Source organism: Hydra vulgaris, chromosome 02 (assembly GCF_038396675.1).
Source record: "Hydra vulgaris chromosome 02, alternate assembly HydraT2T_AEP".
Lineage (NCBI taxonomy): Eukaryota > Metazoa > Cnidaria > Hydrozoa > Anthoathecata > Hydridae > Hydra > Hydra vulgaris.
In genome coordinates this window covers 48,779,490-48,795,862 of record NC_088921.1, presented here as the reverse complement: position 1 = coordinate 48,795,862, position 16,373 = coordinate 48,779,490, and the positions used below count along the sequence as shown (strand labels likewise).

Genomic DNA, 16,373 nt, shown 5'->3' with positions numbered 1-16,373 from the left:
ATATATATATATATATATAAATATATATATATATATATATATATATATATATATATATATATATATATATATATATATATATAATGTTAATAAAATGAATAACAAGAATATAAATCTTCAGTTTAATTTCCTAAATCTTAAAGCAGATTTTAGAAATAAAGAAATACCTGAAGGCTTAATTTAGACAGCTCTTGAGTATCTATAAATGAAAATGAAAATGAATCAGGAATACCAGCTAACGATTCTTCATCTCGAATCATGAATAAAGAATTGCGTGAATTTGTCCTTAATGCTGCACACAGTATTTCCATGTGTGTAATTGATAGAGGGAATACCCAGTTATATGCAGATATTAACTCATCTGAAAGATCTTCTTTTTTAGGGATCCAACCATACCTAAAAATAAAAATAATAGTATGAATATACATATATAGACATACACATACAGTGAGAACAGAATTCAATTGTACAAAGTAATTTTTCAATAAGATTAACACCTTTGAATTAAATATTGTATCATGCATTAATTATAAAGAACTTTTTTTTGTCAAATTTTTTATTCGTTGAAAAACCTTCATAAAAAAAGTAAAAAATTTTCTTACACTCTTGAATTTCCTGATCAGGAATTTTAAAATAAAAGAAGGGGATAAAAACACTTGCACAAAATTGTATAAAAGAAGCCCTACAGGTTAATGCTAATAACAAATATCAGTTTAATAAAATAAATGAGAAAAAGTTTCAAATTTTTATATATTTCAATATACTTTAATATTCTGTTCGTCCTTCTTTTACTTTAATTACATCTAACAAGTGTTTTGGCATTGATTAAACTAAATATTTGATTAAACTAAATATTTGATTAAATTAAATATTTGATTAAACTAAATATTTGATGTTGATGTTAGACCATGATTTAGCAACAGCTTTTTTTAAATCTTCTTTTTTGGTAAATGATCTATAACATATTTTTTTTATCTCAATCCATAAATGTTCTATTGGATTCAAATCAGGGCACTGTGAAGGCCATTTTCATCAAAAAAAGTTTTGAAACAAAAAACTGTTTTTCGATTAAAGTTTTTTAGCAGAAGATTTTAAATTTTGTTTCAATATATTTTTATACAAATCAGCATTCATAGTTTTATCAATAAATTCTAGTTTACCAACACCATTACATGCCATACAACCCCATAACATTACACTTTCACTGCCATGTTTAACTGTTCCTCTCATGCAACTCAAATGAAAAGCTTCACCTCTCCACTTTTGCCAAAACCTTTGTGCACCGTCAGATTTTTTCAAGTTAAACTTGGATTTATCTGACCAAAAAACTTTTTCTTTCATATAAATGAAAGTGGCACTAAATAATACCTTTTTTTCAAAATTCATTCTTCTTTTCATATGATTTTTTGTTAAGAATGGTTTTTTACGAGCCATACATCTACCGAACCCTGCTTTATGAATACAATTTCAAATTGATGTATGTGAAATTGTGTTTGCTGTTAAGTTTTTCAGATGATTTGCTATATTTTTTGTGGTTTCAAACCAATTTTTTGTATCATTCTTAAAATTTCTCTATCATCTCTTGTAGCTGTCTTCAGCTTCTGTCCTTATCCGGTACGAATATAAAATGTTTCATATTGTTGGTATTTCTTTACAATGGCTCCTACTGTTGTAAATGGAATACTTGTAAGTTGTTTAACTTTTCTTTAAGTATTACCTTATTTAACCAAGTCTAAACAAGTTTTCTTTCAGTTGTATTTAAATATTTAACTTTGGGTGCCATAGGGTTCAACAAATAGAGTTTTGTCTTTTTTTCAAAAATGTTATCAATTGCTGAAGATGAAATTCTAGAAATATAAATTCAATAAGATTGTTATTTTATAAATTAAAAAAATTATAAAATATTTATTTTCATAACAAATTATCAATAAAACAGTTTTGTACAATTAATTTATGTGCGTGCAAACTAATACCTGTTTTAAAAAAAAAGCAAAAACTGTATAACAAACACGTTTTCTTATCCTTTTACTGAAAAATAAAGAAAGAATAGTAATAATAAAAAAATTCAGTTATTTTTAATAATCAAGTTTAAAAACAAGTTTTAGCAAAATAAAATCCAAAAATTACTTTTACAATTGAATTCTATTAACACTGTATATATATTTATATTTACACATACACATATATACACACACAAACACACACACACACACACACACACACACACACACACACACACACAGATTCATATATGATACATATATAGATTCATATATGATGTGCACACATAATTTGTGATATAAGAAATGTGTCACATAAAGAAATGTGTCACATTTCTTTATGTGACATAATGTGTCCTGGTTATATACACATAATGTGTGATTATAAGAAATGTATCACATAAAGAAATGTGTTACATTTTTTTTCAAGATGCCACAATTGCAATATGTAGTACATGCAAACATATGATTACAAAAGGTAACAAAGAAAAAAAACTTTAATTCTTTTAATACAACAAATATGTTATTTCATATTCATACGAAACCTAAAGAAATAGATAAAAAAAAAAAGTTAAAACTAGAAAGAAAGTAGAATTTTTTTTAGAAAAAATCAAGTCAATTGAGTCAACTTCCTCAATACAGTCTCAACAAACTTTGTTTAAATTACTTGAGAGGAAAAAGCTTTGAAACATTAATGATTACAGGTCTAAATTAATTCATAACTATGTTGCAGAAATGATTACAGTTGATATTCAGCCATTATCTATAGTAGAGGATCTCATATTTCAAAGATTGCTACACTATATATGTCCTAACTATTAAATTCCAAGCAGATAATACATTAACAGTTTTGTATTTCAAAATATATAGAACAAGGTCAGATAAAAAATCCAAAATGAACTAAATGATGCTTCATCAATTCCATTTACAACTGATAGACCAACATCTACCAACCGAAAAAACCTCATTTACTAGCTTGACAGCTATTGGTTAATTAATAACTTCTTTCGAAAATCACAAATTCTTTGAGTTTGTCAATTTAATGCATTTCATACTGCCGAAAATATATGTGAAGCAATTAATTTTTTTGTTTTCAAAATTGAAATGAAAAACATTAATTCTTATTAAATTTTATTTAAAATATTAAATTTTACAGAAATATTTGTTCCGGGAATAACGTGACATTCCAATTAAATAATCACACTCGAAAATTTTGTGCGGTTATGAACCAAGACGAACCAAGAATCATGTGACAAACCGTGACGTTTCGGGACTTAACGTGATTCTGGGTTTATAACTTACCAAGAATAAGTTATGATATGAACCAAAGTTAGATAAAGCGCTATGTAAAGGGGTGCGTTATCTACATCCCATTTAAAGCATAATTTGTTAAATAACAATTGCCTTTAACGCACATTGTGTTATAAATTTTTTATTTTAAAAATTTATAAAACAACATTTTGGGAAAAATGCGGTAAGGTAACGGAATGTCACGGTATTGAGCAAAAAAAACTGGTGCGGTTTGATCTTGGTTGGTGCGGTTTCCAAATCGGGAAATTGGACATGCTGTTTCAACCGTTACCACACCAACCTCGTCTCGATTGAACCAAGACATTACCGCACTTTAAAAATTTGTGTCCCGATTCATTTTAACCATTTTATATATATATATATATATATATATATATATATATATATATATATATATATATATATATATATATATATATATATATATATATAAATCATGTCAGAACACCATTTACACAGGCACAGCCAAGTAAATTGGTAAGTTGTAATCTATTAGAGCAAGATAAAATCTATTGATCTTTTTTTTTTGTGACTATTTTTTTTTTTTAAAGACAAACATGCCTACAAAATGGCACTGAACATAGATCCCTTAATTTCTGCCTAAAATTTTTATTTTTCTATAATAAGATGAGTGATATCTTATTATGAAAACTTTTATAAAAAAAAAAACCCATCTATTTTAGATTCAAGATTTGACTTAAGTTAAGAACATGTAGGTGATTTGATTTGTTTGTTTATATATATATATATATATATATATATATATATATATATATATATATATATATATATATATATATATATATATATATATATATATATATATATATATATATATATATATATATATATATATATATATATATATATATATATATATATCTATGTATGTATGTATGTATTCCTATAGTTTGACATTTTAATTTACTGTTTGCGGTGAGCAAACAGTAAATTTAAATGTCAAACTAAAAGGAATAGATGGCTCTTAATGACTCTTTATCTTTAAAAATGATAATCCATCATCTTTAAAAGTCCATATCAAATCACCTAAAATTTAAAAGATTTTAAACCATGGATCCTCGTATTTTTTCAAACTTCTTTAGCTGTTGCGTTTTGTAAAGAAAATTTCGCAAAAAAAATTTTAGCCTAAAACGTTATGTAAATTTTAGCCTAAAATGTAATGTAGCCTAAAACAGCTCCTGAGGTATTTCAATTTAATATTAACCTGGTTTCAAAAAATGACAAGTAGCTTTCATAAGTTTATAGATCATATTTCAACCTGATGCTGTCACTTTAGGAAGTTATGTAGCACTATGATGATAAGAGGTGGATCAGCATCATAACTGGTATTCATCTAAAAGAAGTTGATGCTGAAGTTAAGTTCCTACGTTCAAAAAGTCTATCGACAAATTTTAACTGACTTCAAAGAGATATCTACTATTTTATTCCTAACATAAACATATTGAAAAAACTGTAACACAAGCTTGCTCTAGTTCTAAAATGGAAGAAATTCAAGTAAAATGACAGAAATATTGTGAACTATTAAAAAAAAAAAGTCAAAACATTTTCTTCCATAATAAGCTCTATAATAGCTTAAAAAAATCTATTAAGTAACATTTTAAATTACAGTTAATTTATTTTTACTGTACTTGTACAAATATTTTTTAGTAGTTTCTTGAAAAAGTGATAAAACTCTGAGATTATAGTTCTATATGTTACTGCTGTTTTTCCAGCTAGATTTGAGTTGATATGTAATATTATAAGCAACTAAAAATATTATAAAACAAAAAACAAAAATTTTATTGGGGGTGTTTTAAAATATTGGTTCTCAAAGCTGAGCTATATAAACTTATTAATTTTTAAGCATGTTCTTATGTTTCAGCATTTTAAGTACATTAATTGAATTCTGTGTCAACAAAGCATTATAAAAGTTTATTTTCACATTTTTGCCATTCTTATTCTTTGTTTTATTTAGGTTAGTAACTAAGGATGTTCTTATTTTCCTAACCAAAGACCTCATAAAGGTTATTCTAATCATCTAATCGTTAAATGAATGAATGTTTATTAACTTTAAAATAAAAGTCTAAAAATTTAAAAAAAAATAACAACAAACCTCCTGGTTTACAAAAGCTCCAGGAGCAACAATAAATTTACATTATTTAACATAATGATGGTAATTTATTATTATTTACCTTTCACTTAACATATTCAAAAAGAAAGGATGACCATTTGTTTCTTTTATACATCGCGATACTTCATCTAAACATGTTGAAATTGTGTCCTTTGAATCTGTATTTTTTGGAACACCCCAACGTAAGTCACACTCAATTAGATGAACCTGTCTCTGCTCACACCATTCTCGCAATTCAGGTACAACCTATAAATGCAAAACAAAAATTTGAAATGAAATAAAATTTTAATAAATTTAAAAAAATCTAGATGCAAATACAGGTAATGTAACTTTAAGAACATAATTTCTTCATGAACATAATTTCTTTATAGAGTCTTTATCTCTGCATACAATTAAATTTTTCTAAAGTTATTTGTAGTTATCACTCTTGCAATTATCAAAAAAACAGGAACAATGTCTCTGAAAGTATTTGAAATGTATCTACAAATATACAACACATGACATATGAGACTCCATATGTACCATAATTTTGAAGTTGCACATTATGCACTAACATAATTTTGAAGTTGCACACTGGGACAAGCAAGTGAGGAGTGGGGGAGGGGGGAGAAAAGGAGCAAAATATACTAAAGGAGAGAAATATAGTGTCTTTTCTTTCAAAAACTTGTGGAAAATCTTTTTAAAAAAGGAAGAGCTTAAAGAAGAACATACAACAGTTTTGTGTTTGGCATACTTTAAATGATTTTTAATATCTGCTTGTCCACCATGTCCAACTAAAAATTCTGATTAATATTGCTGGAACATCACTTTGCTGCCCTCACCACTAGGTTTTTTTACAGATAGGTAATCTTTATGGAAGTAACTCATAAATTTACAACTCATAAATTTACAAACACAAAAATAACACTGCACAACAAATTTTTAAAAAAGTCTTACTTCTTGAAAAGTTATTGATTGAAAACAGGTACCTATAGGGTATGCACAAATATAGTTTTTGTTTTACTGCATCACGTAGGAACTCTAAGAAATAGACATTTATATGTTTACCTATTTAATCACGTTTATGTTCCGCATGAGCCATTAGTTCAACAGAATTAAAAATGTTTTGCTCCTGATTTTCTTTTGAATTCAACTTCTGGTGCATCACGTTGCAGTGTCCAACAGTAGTCAGCAAGCATTGACGGATTCCAGTTGCCTTAGTATTGTTGCTCTATTGTAGCAATGTCCTGGTGAAACCGCTCACCGTGTTCATCACTGACAGCACCAAGATTCACTGGGAAGAAGTCCAAGTGTGAGTGAAGGAAATGAATCTTGAGTGACATGTTGCACTTCATTTTCTGGTATGCGCGGATAAGTTTGTCTACGACTTCAACGTAGTTTGGCGCTCTGTAATTGCCCAGGAAATTGTCAACAACGTCTTTAAAGGCTTTCCAGGCATTTTTTTCCTGGCTAACTAACAGCTATTCAAACCGCTTGTCACTCATAACATGTCTGATCTGGGGACCAACAAAAATGTCTTCTTTGATCTTCACATCACTTATTCTTGGAAACATCTGTCTTAAATAGCGAAAACCTTCACCTTGCTTTTATGTGTAGAGGAGGAAAAAATATCTTTGCTGGCTCGACTGGTGGTCTGTCCTGGAACTAACTTTTTTCGGAGTGGCCAGCGCTGTCGACAATAATGTGACTCTTTGGCACTGCTGTCCCATTCACAGATGAAACAACATGTGCTTGAGCAACAGTTCCGTATTCTTATGTTTCTTTCATGTATACTGTGTAGCCAACAGGTACTGACAGATAAACGTTGCCATTGTGTAGCAGAACAGCTTTCAGGCTTAGCATTGACGAATCAATGAAGAGACGCCACTCTTCTGGATTGTGATCACAACCCAAAACCGAGAACAATCCTTCAATGTTACAACAGAAAAAGAGACTGTCGACTTGAGTAAAAAATTTGGTCATATCATGGTGCCGGCTTCTGAGCATAGAAATTTTCGTACCTGGTGACAGCAGACACCATCCTTGCAGCCTGGAATCCAGCAACTTGACTTTTGCTTTTGACAGACCCAAATCTTTAACCAGATTGTTCAATTCTGACCGTGTTATTAGATGTGGATCACCTGATGAGCAAGGTTCAAAATCTGGGTCAATGTCACTGTCAGTAACCTGCACTGGAGTTTCTTCATCTGGTTCTTCTAAGGTCCAATCCTCTGGTGGTTTCGGAATTGGGAGACTGTCGTCATGTGACACAGGTCTCATTGTTGAAGGCAAATTAGGATATTCAATTGACTTCTTGTTTTTGGAAGAGAAACCAGATATATTAGTCAAACAAAAGTAACAGTCCGTCACATGGTCTTTTTGTTCTCGCCAGATCATCGGAACAGCAAACGGCATACTCTTACGAGTACCTCTGAGCCAGGCTCTTAGATTGACACCGCATGTTTTGCAGCAAATGTGAGACGCCCATTCCTTGTCTTGGTCACCAATTTTGCAGCCAAAATACAGATGATAAATTTTCTTCACAAGAGCAGTTATAGAACGCCTCTGAGACGCAAGTGTATATTTGCCACAGATATAGCAAAATGTATCGCAGCTGTTCCAAAATTGACGAGATATATCGCCAGACAGCAAAACGGCTATAGCATTAAATTTACTTACTTTTATATTGATACAGACACTGTACTTTACTATAATGATGCACACACACACTAGCTGCATAAATTGTTGCTGATGCGTCACTAACTGGAGTGAGATGTTATGATATAAATCTAAGCAAAAACTTAAACAAAATTGAAGATTTCTCTTAAACGGTACGTGATATGTAAATTTTGATGTGATATTTGTGATCAGCACCCAAAAATCTTTAAGAAACACCTAACAGTGTTTAAAAAGCAAAAAATGTGATGTGCGGTGTAATCAAAGTTGAAAAGTATGAAGGTCATACTTTTTGGTATTTTATTATTACTAAATTTATTGCTTGTCATTTGAAAACAAATTGGACAGTTGTAAATATGCATACTTTTTATGATGTTGAGTTGTTAACAGCTTTATCCTTGTAATAAAATAAGCTTGACATATCAAAGATATTGGTTTCATTAAAAAAAAAGAATTTCAGAAAAACGAAATTCACATCATTCACTTTCTCACTTAGTGCATTTCCAATATAAATCTTTATTTTCCAAGGTCAATTTACCTTTATCATTATTAAAAACTAAAAAAATATAAAACTTCTGAAAGCTTAACTAAAGCAAACACTGACTTCAATGAAAGCAAAGCCATAAAGGACAGATAAGGTTTACAAGCTAGAAGCGCTTTGGCTTTAACTTTTAGAAGCTATAATCTTGTGGAGTGTGTTTTTGTTAGGAGTATTATTTCTTTAAAATAGATGCCAAATTTTGATAATTGCAGAAATTTTTTGAAATTTTTTGAAACCTTAATACATTGAATCCCTTAAAACAATTAAAATTTTTTTTGAACTTTGAAATTGCCTGGAGGATCTTAGTAGATGATTTAGTTGAACAAAAATTAAAGCAAACAGTTTTTAATGATAAACTTAATGATAAACAGTAGTTAATGATAAACAGTTTAATGATTTACTTTTTGAAAAAAACTTTTCTTGACACTATTTAACAAGAGGGTATGGTAGGGCTGCCATAAATGTCGGACTACCGACCGGAACTACCCTCTCCTGCCCCTCTTTTCTCCTGCTCCCTTCTCTTCTGCCCCTTTCCGTCCGCCCCCCACCCTCCTCCGCTCATCAACCTTCCCAAAAAAAAAACAGCAACAACACATTCAAATAAACTTCTATTAATAATCATAGCTTTATTATTAAAAAAACAAAAATGCGATTGATCATTTGTATTCCAACGGTAAAACTGTCACCCCAATGGTAATTCATTTTGGAATTTTTTGGTCAACGGGAAATTTTTTTTTGTGTGAGCGATGTACCAAAGCTAAAAAAACTATAAATTAATTGGCAATTCAACTAAATTTAAATAACCAAGCATAACCTAACTGCATATCCGTTTATCGAAACATTTTATTACAAACATTCCTCAATCACCTTTACTCTTCTCTGACTTCATTATCGCTCTATTTTGTCCAATCATATTTTTCAGATGTTCTGGTTTTTCGTAGCAGCTCATTTTCCTCTTATTTTTAAAATTCATAACACATTTTAAAATTCATAACACATTGAATTATACATTTACATGCGTCGATAGAAAGCGAATTACACTCATGTGTCCATTGAGTTTAAATTAATGAGAACACGCGTTCAACATGCGCATTATGAGGTGGTATGGCAAACAAGTATCGGCACATTTTCAATAGATTACCTTTTTTTTTCGTCTCTTCAGTCTTTATGAAATAGTGCAACCATTTAACATGCACATCTTTCATTTTCCATTCTTCACACGGTTCTCTTTAAACAAAAGAGTTCTTATACACAACTTCCTTATAAATAGAATCCGTAAAAAATATATCCTTTTCACTGAAATATGTAATGGTTTTTGCAACGTTTTCCCATTCGGGTACTTTATTGAGAAGCATCCACGGAAAAACATCATAATTGGCCATTGGAACTGACCATTTCGCTAAATAATTAATTCCAACGTTGAAAAAATTCTCTACATCATGTTCAAATTCTTCTTGTTATGTTTTAGTAATATTATTTTTTTTTTTTAATTCATTGTACCCTTGGCTTGTTTGAATACCTAAAAACTTATTATTTAATCTTTCAGCTAATTGCTTATTCAAGTCCTCCAAAATATTTTTTACTTTAATAACAGTTATAATCGATTTTTCGAGTTTCCTAATTTATTTTTTAAACAAACACATCTGACTGTGTACAAATAAAGTGTGTTTCAATATACACAAATAAATATTGCGTATATTGAAAAAAATTTATATTGTGTATATTGAAAAAAATTTTAAATTTTAAAACTACAGATTCTATATCAATCAATAAGACATCGGCGGCAGTAGAAGCTGTATTATGAATAATGTGTGCAGGACAACCGACTTCTTCTATATTTGCAGACAATGTTTTATTTTAATTTATAAAACACATTATTCATTTCGCGCCTTTCTCTCCCTCCAAAATTAGTATTAGTACTATCAGTTCCAAATGCCACCAGGCCTTTAGCTGGAATATTATAATCTCTACAATCGCTGTTAATGTATCGGCGGTTTCATTAGGCAAGGTTTGTAACTCAAGGAGTTTAACTTTTAGGCCATTGCATTCCATGAAATAATGGATGAGTATTGGAAACATCTTCATGCATTTGTGATTACTTGAGCCTGTAGAAATTCCATAAAAAGGAACCTTTGTAATTCTTGCTTAATTGTCTCTACGGAATGAGGTGCTAATAGATTTTTAATTAGAGCAGTTGCTTTTGTTTTTGCAGTAGATTTTTTGCTTGCAATTTTGGAATCTGGAAACATGATGGAATTGAGTTTAGTTATGCAGTCTAATGAACTGAATGTCTGATGGTGTTTAACAGTTTTATATGCAGTTGTTAATTCCGCAGCACATATTAAAATATCTTCTGGAGAATTTTGCATTATCAGAAAAGACGATGTATCACTTGATGATGATGCAGAAATTAATCTGAAACTGCGGATTTAACGTGATCTCTTATGCTTGAGTTTCCACCATGAAAACAATCTGGTGCTAATAATTTAAAGTAATCAACGTCAATACGCAACAGATAATAAGCACGGTGTCGAATCTTAATTAAAATTTTAAACACGTTTTTTCATATTTAAAAAAATACTGAATTAGGAAGTCATTGCATTGCAAAACAAAATTCTTTTTCTTAAAAAAAATTTTATCAAGTACACTTTCGTAACAAAAAATGTTTCTTATTGTAAATGGTGGTGTCCGTGCGTGCGCATGTTAAAATTCTTACGAGTTTTATAAATTGTAAGAGAATTTTTAAATATGCTTAATAATTTTATATTGACCGGGACAACTAATCCTTTGACAGGGACACTGGGACATAGTGCTTAAAACTGGGACGTATGGCAGCCCTAGGGTATGGTGCTGTTTATTTTTTCAGACAGTCTATTAGTTTTAAATGAAATGGACGGAAGCATTAATAATTTAATTAAAGATTTTTGTCTGACTTTGTTTTGTATATTATGAAATACAGTATATATTTTGTGGTATATATTTTAAAATAGTTTTGAAATGTATTTTTTATCTTTGAAATCCAAGATATTATACTATAGGAAATAGCTGACTATCAACTGCAATCATTTTTTAAATATATTTATAAATTAATTTAGACCTATTAATTAAAACCCGCATCTACACACTCTCCCATTTACACTAAAACCTTAATACCGGTCAGACAGGGTTACCAGATGTCCGCTTTAACGGAGGAGCATACAGCACCAAACCTGTAAAAATAATTTTATTTCATGCAATTGTATTTTTAGATGCTGTTCTTCAACTTTAGATAAAGATTACCTCAATGAGATAATAGGAAAGTTTAGATTAATGCATACTAGGGTGTCCCAAAAAACAACATTTTTGAAAATAATCTGCTCTCACCCCCTCAATGTGTCCTATCTCATACAAAAACACTAGGTTAAAAATTTTTTTGAATAAAAAATATTTTAAGGGGTCCCCCAAGAGCCTCTAATATTTAATGGGTCCCTAACATTTTCAAAAAAAAAGTTTTTCAAAAATATGTCAACCTGGTACTCAAATGAAGCAAAATTATATAAAAATTTCAAAAATAATATTCATTTTGAAAAAATTTCAACTTTTTAGAAAAACTTTAAACAAAATTATCATGAAAAATGCATTTTTTTCATTTTTTGTTAAAAAACGTAATTTTTAATGTAATAAAACCATAAATAACAATTTTTTTTCGAAGTAAATATTAATTTTGAAATTTTTATATAATTTTGCTTTATATGAGTATCAGGTTGACATATTTTTGAAAAACTTTTTTTTTGAAATATTAGTTACCCATTAAATATTCGAGGCTTTTGGGGGACTCCTTAAAATATTTTTTATTCAAAAAAATTTTTAACCTAGTGTTTTTGTATGAGATAGGACACATTTAGGGGGTGAGAGCAGATTATTTTTAAAAATGTTGTTTTTTGGGACACCCTAATGCATACATAAGGGCAGATGCGCATAATATAAATAATTTTTATACTTTGAAAGATTCATTTTTCTTTCACTTATTTTTCAGTAAATGAAAAAGTCTGTAACTTAAACAACTTCGAATGTTATTTCAAAATTTAAATGGTGAGCAGATCATTCATAATATAAATGCTGTTTGTACCATATAAATTATATGGTACAAACGGCAGAACGGATTTTAAAGTCAGTTGAATTCTTATAAGTAATCTGCCAAATAATTTGCCAGATCACATGCACACAAAGCACTCTAAATTGAAAGTTAATCCTACAAAGAATCAACAGTTTATAGACTTCAATTATGTGCACAAATGTTTTTTGTGTTATGTAGTAAACGATAAAAACCAATAAAAACCGATAAAAATAAAAATTATTTATCGTATTCTAATACGGTATCCTAATTCAACATGTAATCTGCCAAATAAGCTGGCAGATTAGACGTTACACTAGTTTGTTCGGATTTCAGTAAGTTAAGGTACAATGTATCACATTTGATTGATAATCAATGGTAAAGTCGATCAATAGTTTTATATTAACTGTTGACAAAATTTTTTACCTTAAACCTCCAATCAAATGTGATACACTGTATCTATATTGATTCTTTTTACCATTAAGTTTCAATATAAAGTGCATTGTTTTTCATAGCATATTTGGCGGATTACAATACAATAATTGTAGCATTTGTTCTGCAGAATTATTTGGAACGTAAGAATTCAGCTTTTTTTATAATCTGCTCTGCTGTTTTTACCATAAAAATGATCTGCTCAGCCAATCTGCTCCGCTCTGCCGATTTTACATATCCAAAAAGTGTATCAATGCCAATTGTAACTATCGCATCGCAATTTTTTTTGTACATGCAACTTTTTTTAAATTGTAAGTGGTTGTGATAGCTAACCCAAGTTATAGATTATAGATATTTTCTTTATTGCATCATGGGCCTCAAAAAGAGTATGTGTTTTTTTATTGAAGAGTTAAAAATTATTTAGCTTGTAACTCTGCATTGCCTGATCAATTGCCTTCATTATTTTGTTATTTTTTCAAATTTATTATTTCTTTATTATTTAAATTTTGATCAATTGCATTGCCTGATCAATTGCCTTACCAATTAAACATTGTATGTAGAAATATTCACAACCAACAGCAAATCATAAAAAAAACTGCTGAACTAGTCAATGAGCTTTTTAACTTTAAAATTAATTAAAATCAGATTATGCACCTTGCATAGGCGTAGAGTATTCAAATTTTCAAGGAAGCCAAAATTTATAGGTTCAATTTTTTTGTACAATGAGAGTCCACTTCCGAATACAAAATCCGATGCAATGCTTCTTAATCCAATTTATTCTCTAGAATTAATGAAATCTACAGCTTATTTAAAGTCTTCTAATGGTATTTTTTTTTTACTCTTAGCTCACCGCGACTAAGAAAAACTCCAGAAAAGCTGCAGTCTTTGCTGATGAGGAAAGTCGTCCTTGTAGAAGCTTTTGATGTAGTCAATACTGCTTTCAGTGTTATCGGATCCGATCACACACATCTTATCAACTTTTTTTAAATGACGATTGGTTTTATTTGATTTAAATCGGTCGGTGAGGCAAATTAAAACTGCATCTAAACTGGTAAACTATAACTATATGTAGATCTCACTTGGGTCCTTAAGCAGGTAATAAGTATCCCTAGAACCAATTTCAAATCTTGCAGGTATTTTTTTCTTCCTGGGCAGAGCTGATTTGTCTAAATCAATTGTTTTTGCATAATCCGTTGTCACAATCAAAGGTGTTTCGAACGCGAACCCGTACGCAAAGAATTCAAAAAAATTTTCAGGGTCTGAATGATGAGTTTAGTTTTACTAAAGTTAACTTGACTTCCCTGTTGAATGCTTGAATCTTCTAGGATGGTAAAGATGATTCGAAGAAATTCCAATATAAAAAAGGTGTTGAAAAACTGGAAAGAAAACAAATAGGCCATTGCTTTCACAATTCTCGCAGTCAATTGCAAGTTCAATTAACTCAACATTATCATCTTTTCAACACATCAGGATTTTATCTGTAGTAAATAGTGATCACTTATTTTTTTTTAACCTTCGCCTGCTTTAATGACATCTTCTCACATACCACTACTACTCAGATTAAGAGCTGATCAATTGACTTATGAGAAAGAGGTTATCCGAATTTTGAAAAAAAAAGCTTTTGAGTAACAAAAACATAAAGATAATTTAAAAGAGTTAAGAGATGAGGAAAAGAAAAAGCTATACAAATTTAAATATATAAAGCAGTTAATTACTTACAAATTATTAGCTTTTGAAAAATTAGAGGAAAAATATTTAAATTTAAAGTCAAAGAATTTTCAAAACAAAACTTTTTGTTTAAAACAACACTTGATATTTATATAAACCAAGTTATCTTATCAAAAAGCCATGTGATGCCAACAACTAGCTGACAGAAATGCTGCGATTCTTGCATACTGATTTTACAGATACTGATTTTACAGGAGGAGGTGAAGCAGATGCAGCAAGTAAAATAAAGCACCAAAAATAAAAAAATCTACTCAACAGATATTAGGGCGCTTACATATGACACGCTTGTGTGTGAAATTCTTACACAAAGTGTGCCACATTTTCTTCATAAAATTGGTAGACACAGTGGCTATTAATTTAATCACATTCCGCATCACACAACTATAGAGCAAATTATGCACGAGTTAGGTGTAAATTCAGATTTACAGACTGCCGAGAAAAAAGTAACTTAGTTTTGATGCATCAACCCAAGATGGTTTTTATATAAATGTTGGGCACTTGGAAAACAAATCATTATGCATGGTAGCTATTATTCAAATTCCTTGAGGTACAACTTACAAGAATCAGAGTAACATTAGGAAGTCTATTGATAATTTTTCCAAGTTATTTAATGATTACCAACTACAATTCACTGATGTACAAAGCACTATTGGCATGATAACTAATAAGATCAGTGATTAAGTTGCAACAAGCCCCAAATCTTGTTTAGCAGAAATCATTAAATGAGCTAAACTGTCACTTCCACCCCTTGAACGCAATGACCAGTGTTTGAAAGTCTTTTTAAGACCAATAGTTATGACACTTGTAAGAATAGTTGGAAGAGTCTAGTTTATTAGAGACTAATATTATGGTTTATAATTTATCAACTTTTTTGTTTTAGATATCCTTGAGTATTGCGCCCAAACAAAAAAATGGAAAGCTACTGACTGGTAAATGGATGAAATAAGTTTTATGTTGCACCAGAATATAGACTTAGCTACAACTATCTGGCATTAAGAGTTCTAATAATCGACTTAAAGATCAGACTAAATCAAAAAGACTTCACAACATTGGTTAAAAGAAACTTATGGGTATGTTTAGTGCTGCAATGCAGAAAGCTCCCAACACCAAACTTTCTTTTCTTTCTTAAAAACTTTGTGCTTGAAAAAATAAATGAACTGCTCTGTTCTGCAAAATATATTAGCTGATTAAATCTATATATGGCTGCAATATAAGGAATAAAAAATCAAGTTATCTTTCCATAAATAAATTTTTTAATTAATGTGACTAAAATAAAAGTTTACAAAAACAAACCTGGCACTTCTGCAGTTTAAATATACTAAATGCTTTGAATCAATAAAATTCACTGAAGACTTGTTGGCGCTACAGCAGTACCCCGAACCCCCATCCTCACTGCCGCAGCTCTCTTGATATTAAATTAGAATAGTTTCCTTAAATTTTCAAACGTATGTTTTTATATATTTCTGAATTAGCATAACATAT

General features: G+C 29.7%; 1 protein-coding gene and 1 long non-coding RNA gene across 3 annotated transcripts in view; both read right to left on the bottom strand.

Moving 5' to 3' along the window:
- Nucleotides 1-16,373, bottom strand: part of LOC105847811 (telomerase protein component 1) — a 48,560-nt gene that overhangs the window by 29,611 nt on the left and 2,576 nt on the right. For both annotated transcript variants that reach the window (XM_065791210.1, XM_065791211.1), the window contains exons 3-4: nucleotides 5,504-5,688; nucleotides 168-396 (exon numbers count right to left, since the gene is read on the bottom strand). In XM_065791210.1, the coding sequence (XP_065647282.1) occupies nucleotides 168-396; nucleotides 5,504-5,688 (414 nt within the window). The remainder of the gene's footprint in view (nucleotides 1-167; nucleotides 397-5,503; nucleotides 5,689-16,373) is intronic.
- On the bottom strand, nucleotides 9,254-10,271 carry LOC136076534 (uncharacterized). The gene is made up of 2 exons (XR_010636351.1): nucleotides 9,506-10,271; nucleotides 9,254-9,395 (listed from the first exon to the last, which is right to left on the bottom strand). It is a non-coding gene; the product is annotated as an uncharacterized LOC136076534 (long non-coding RNA).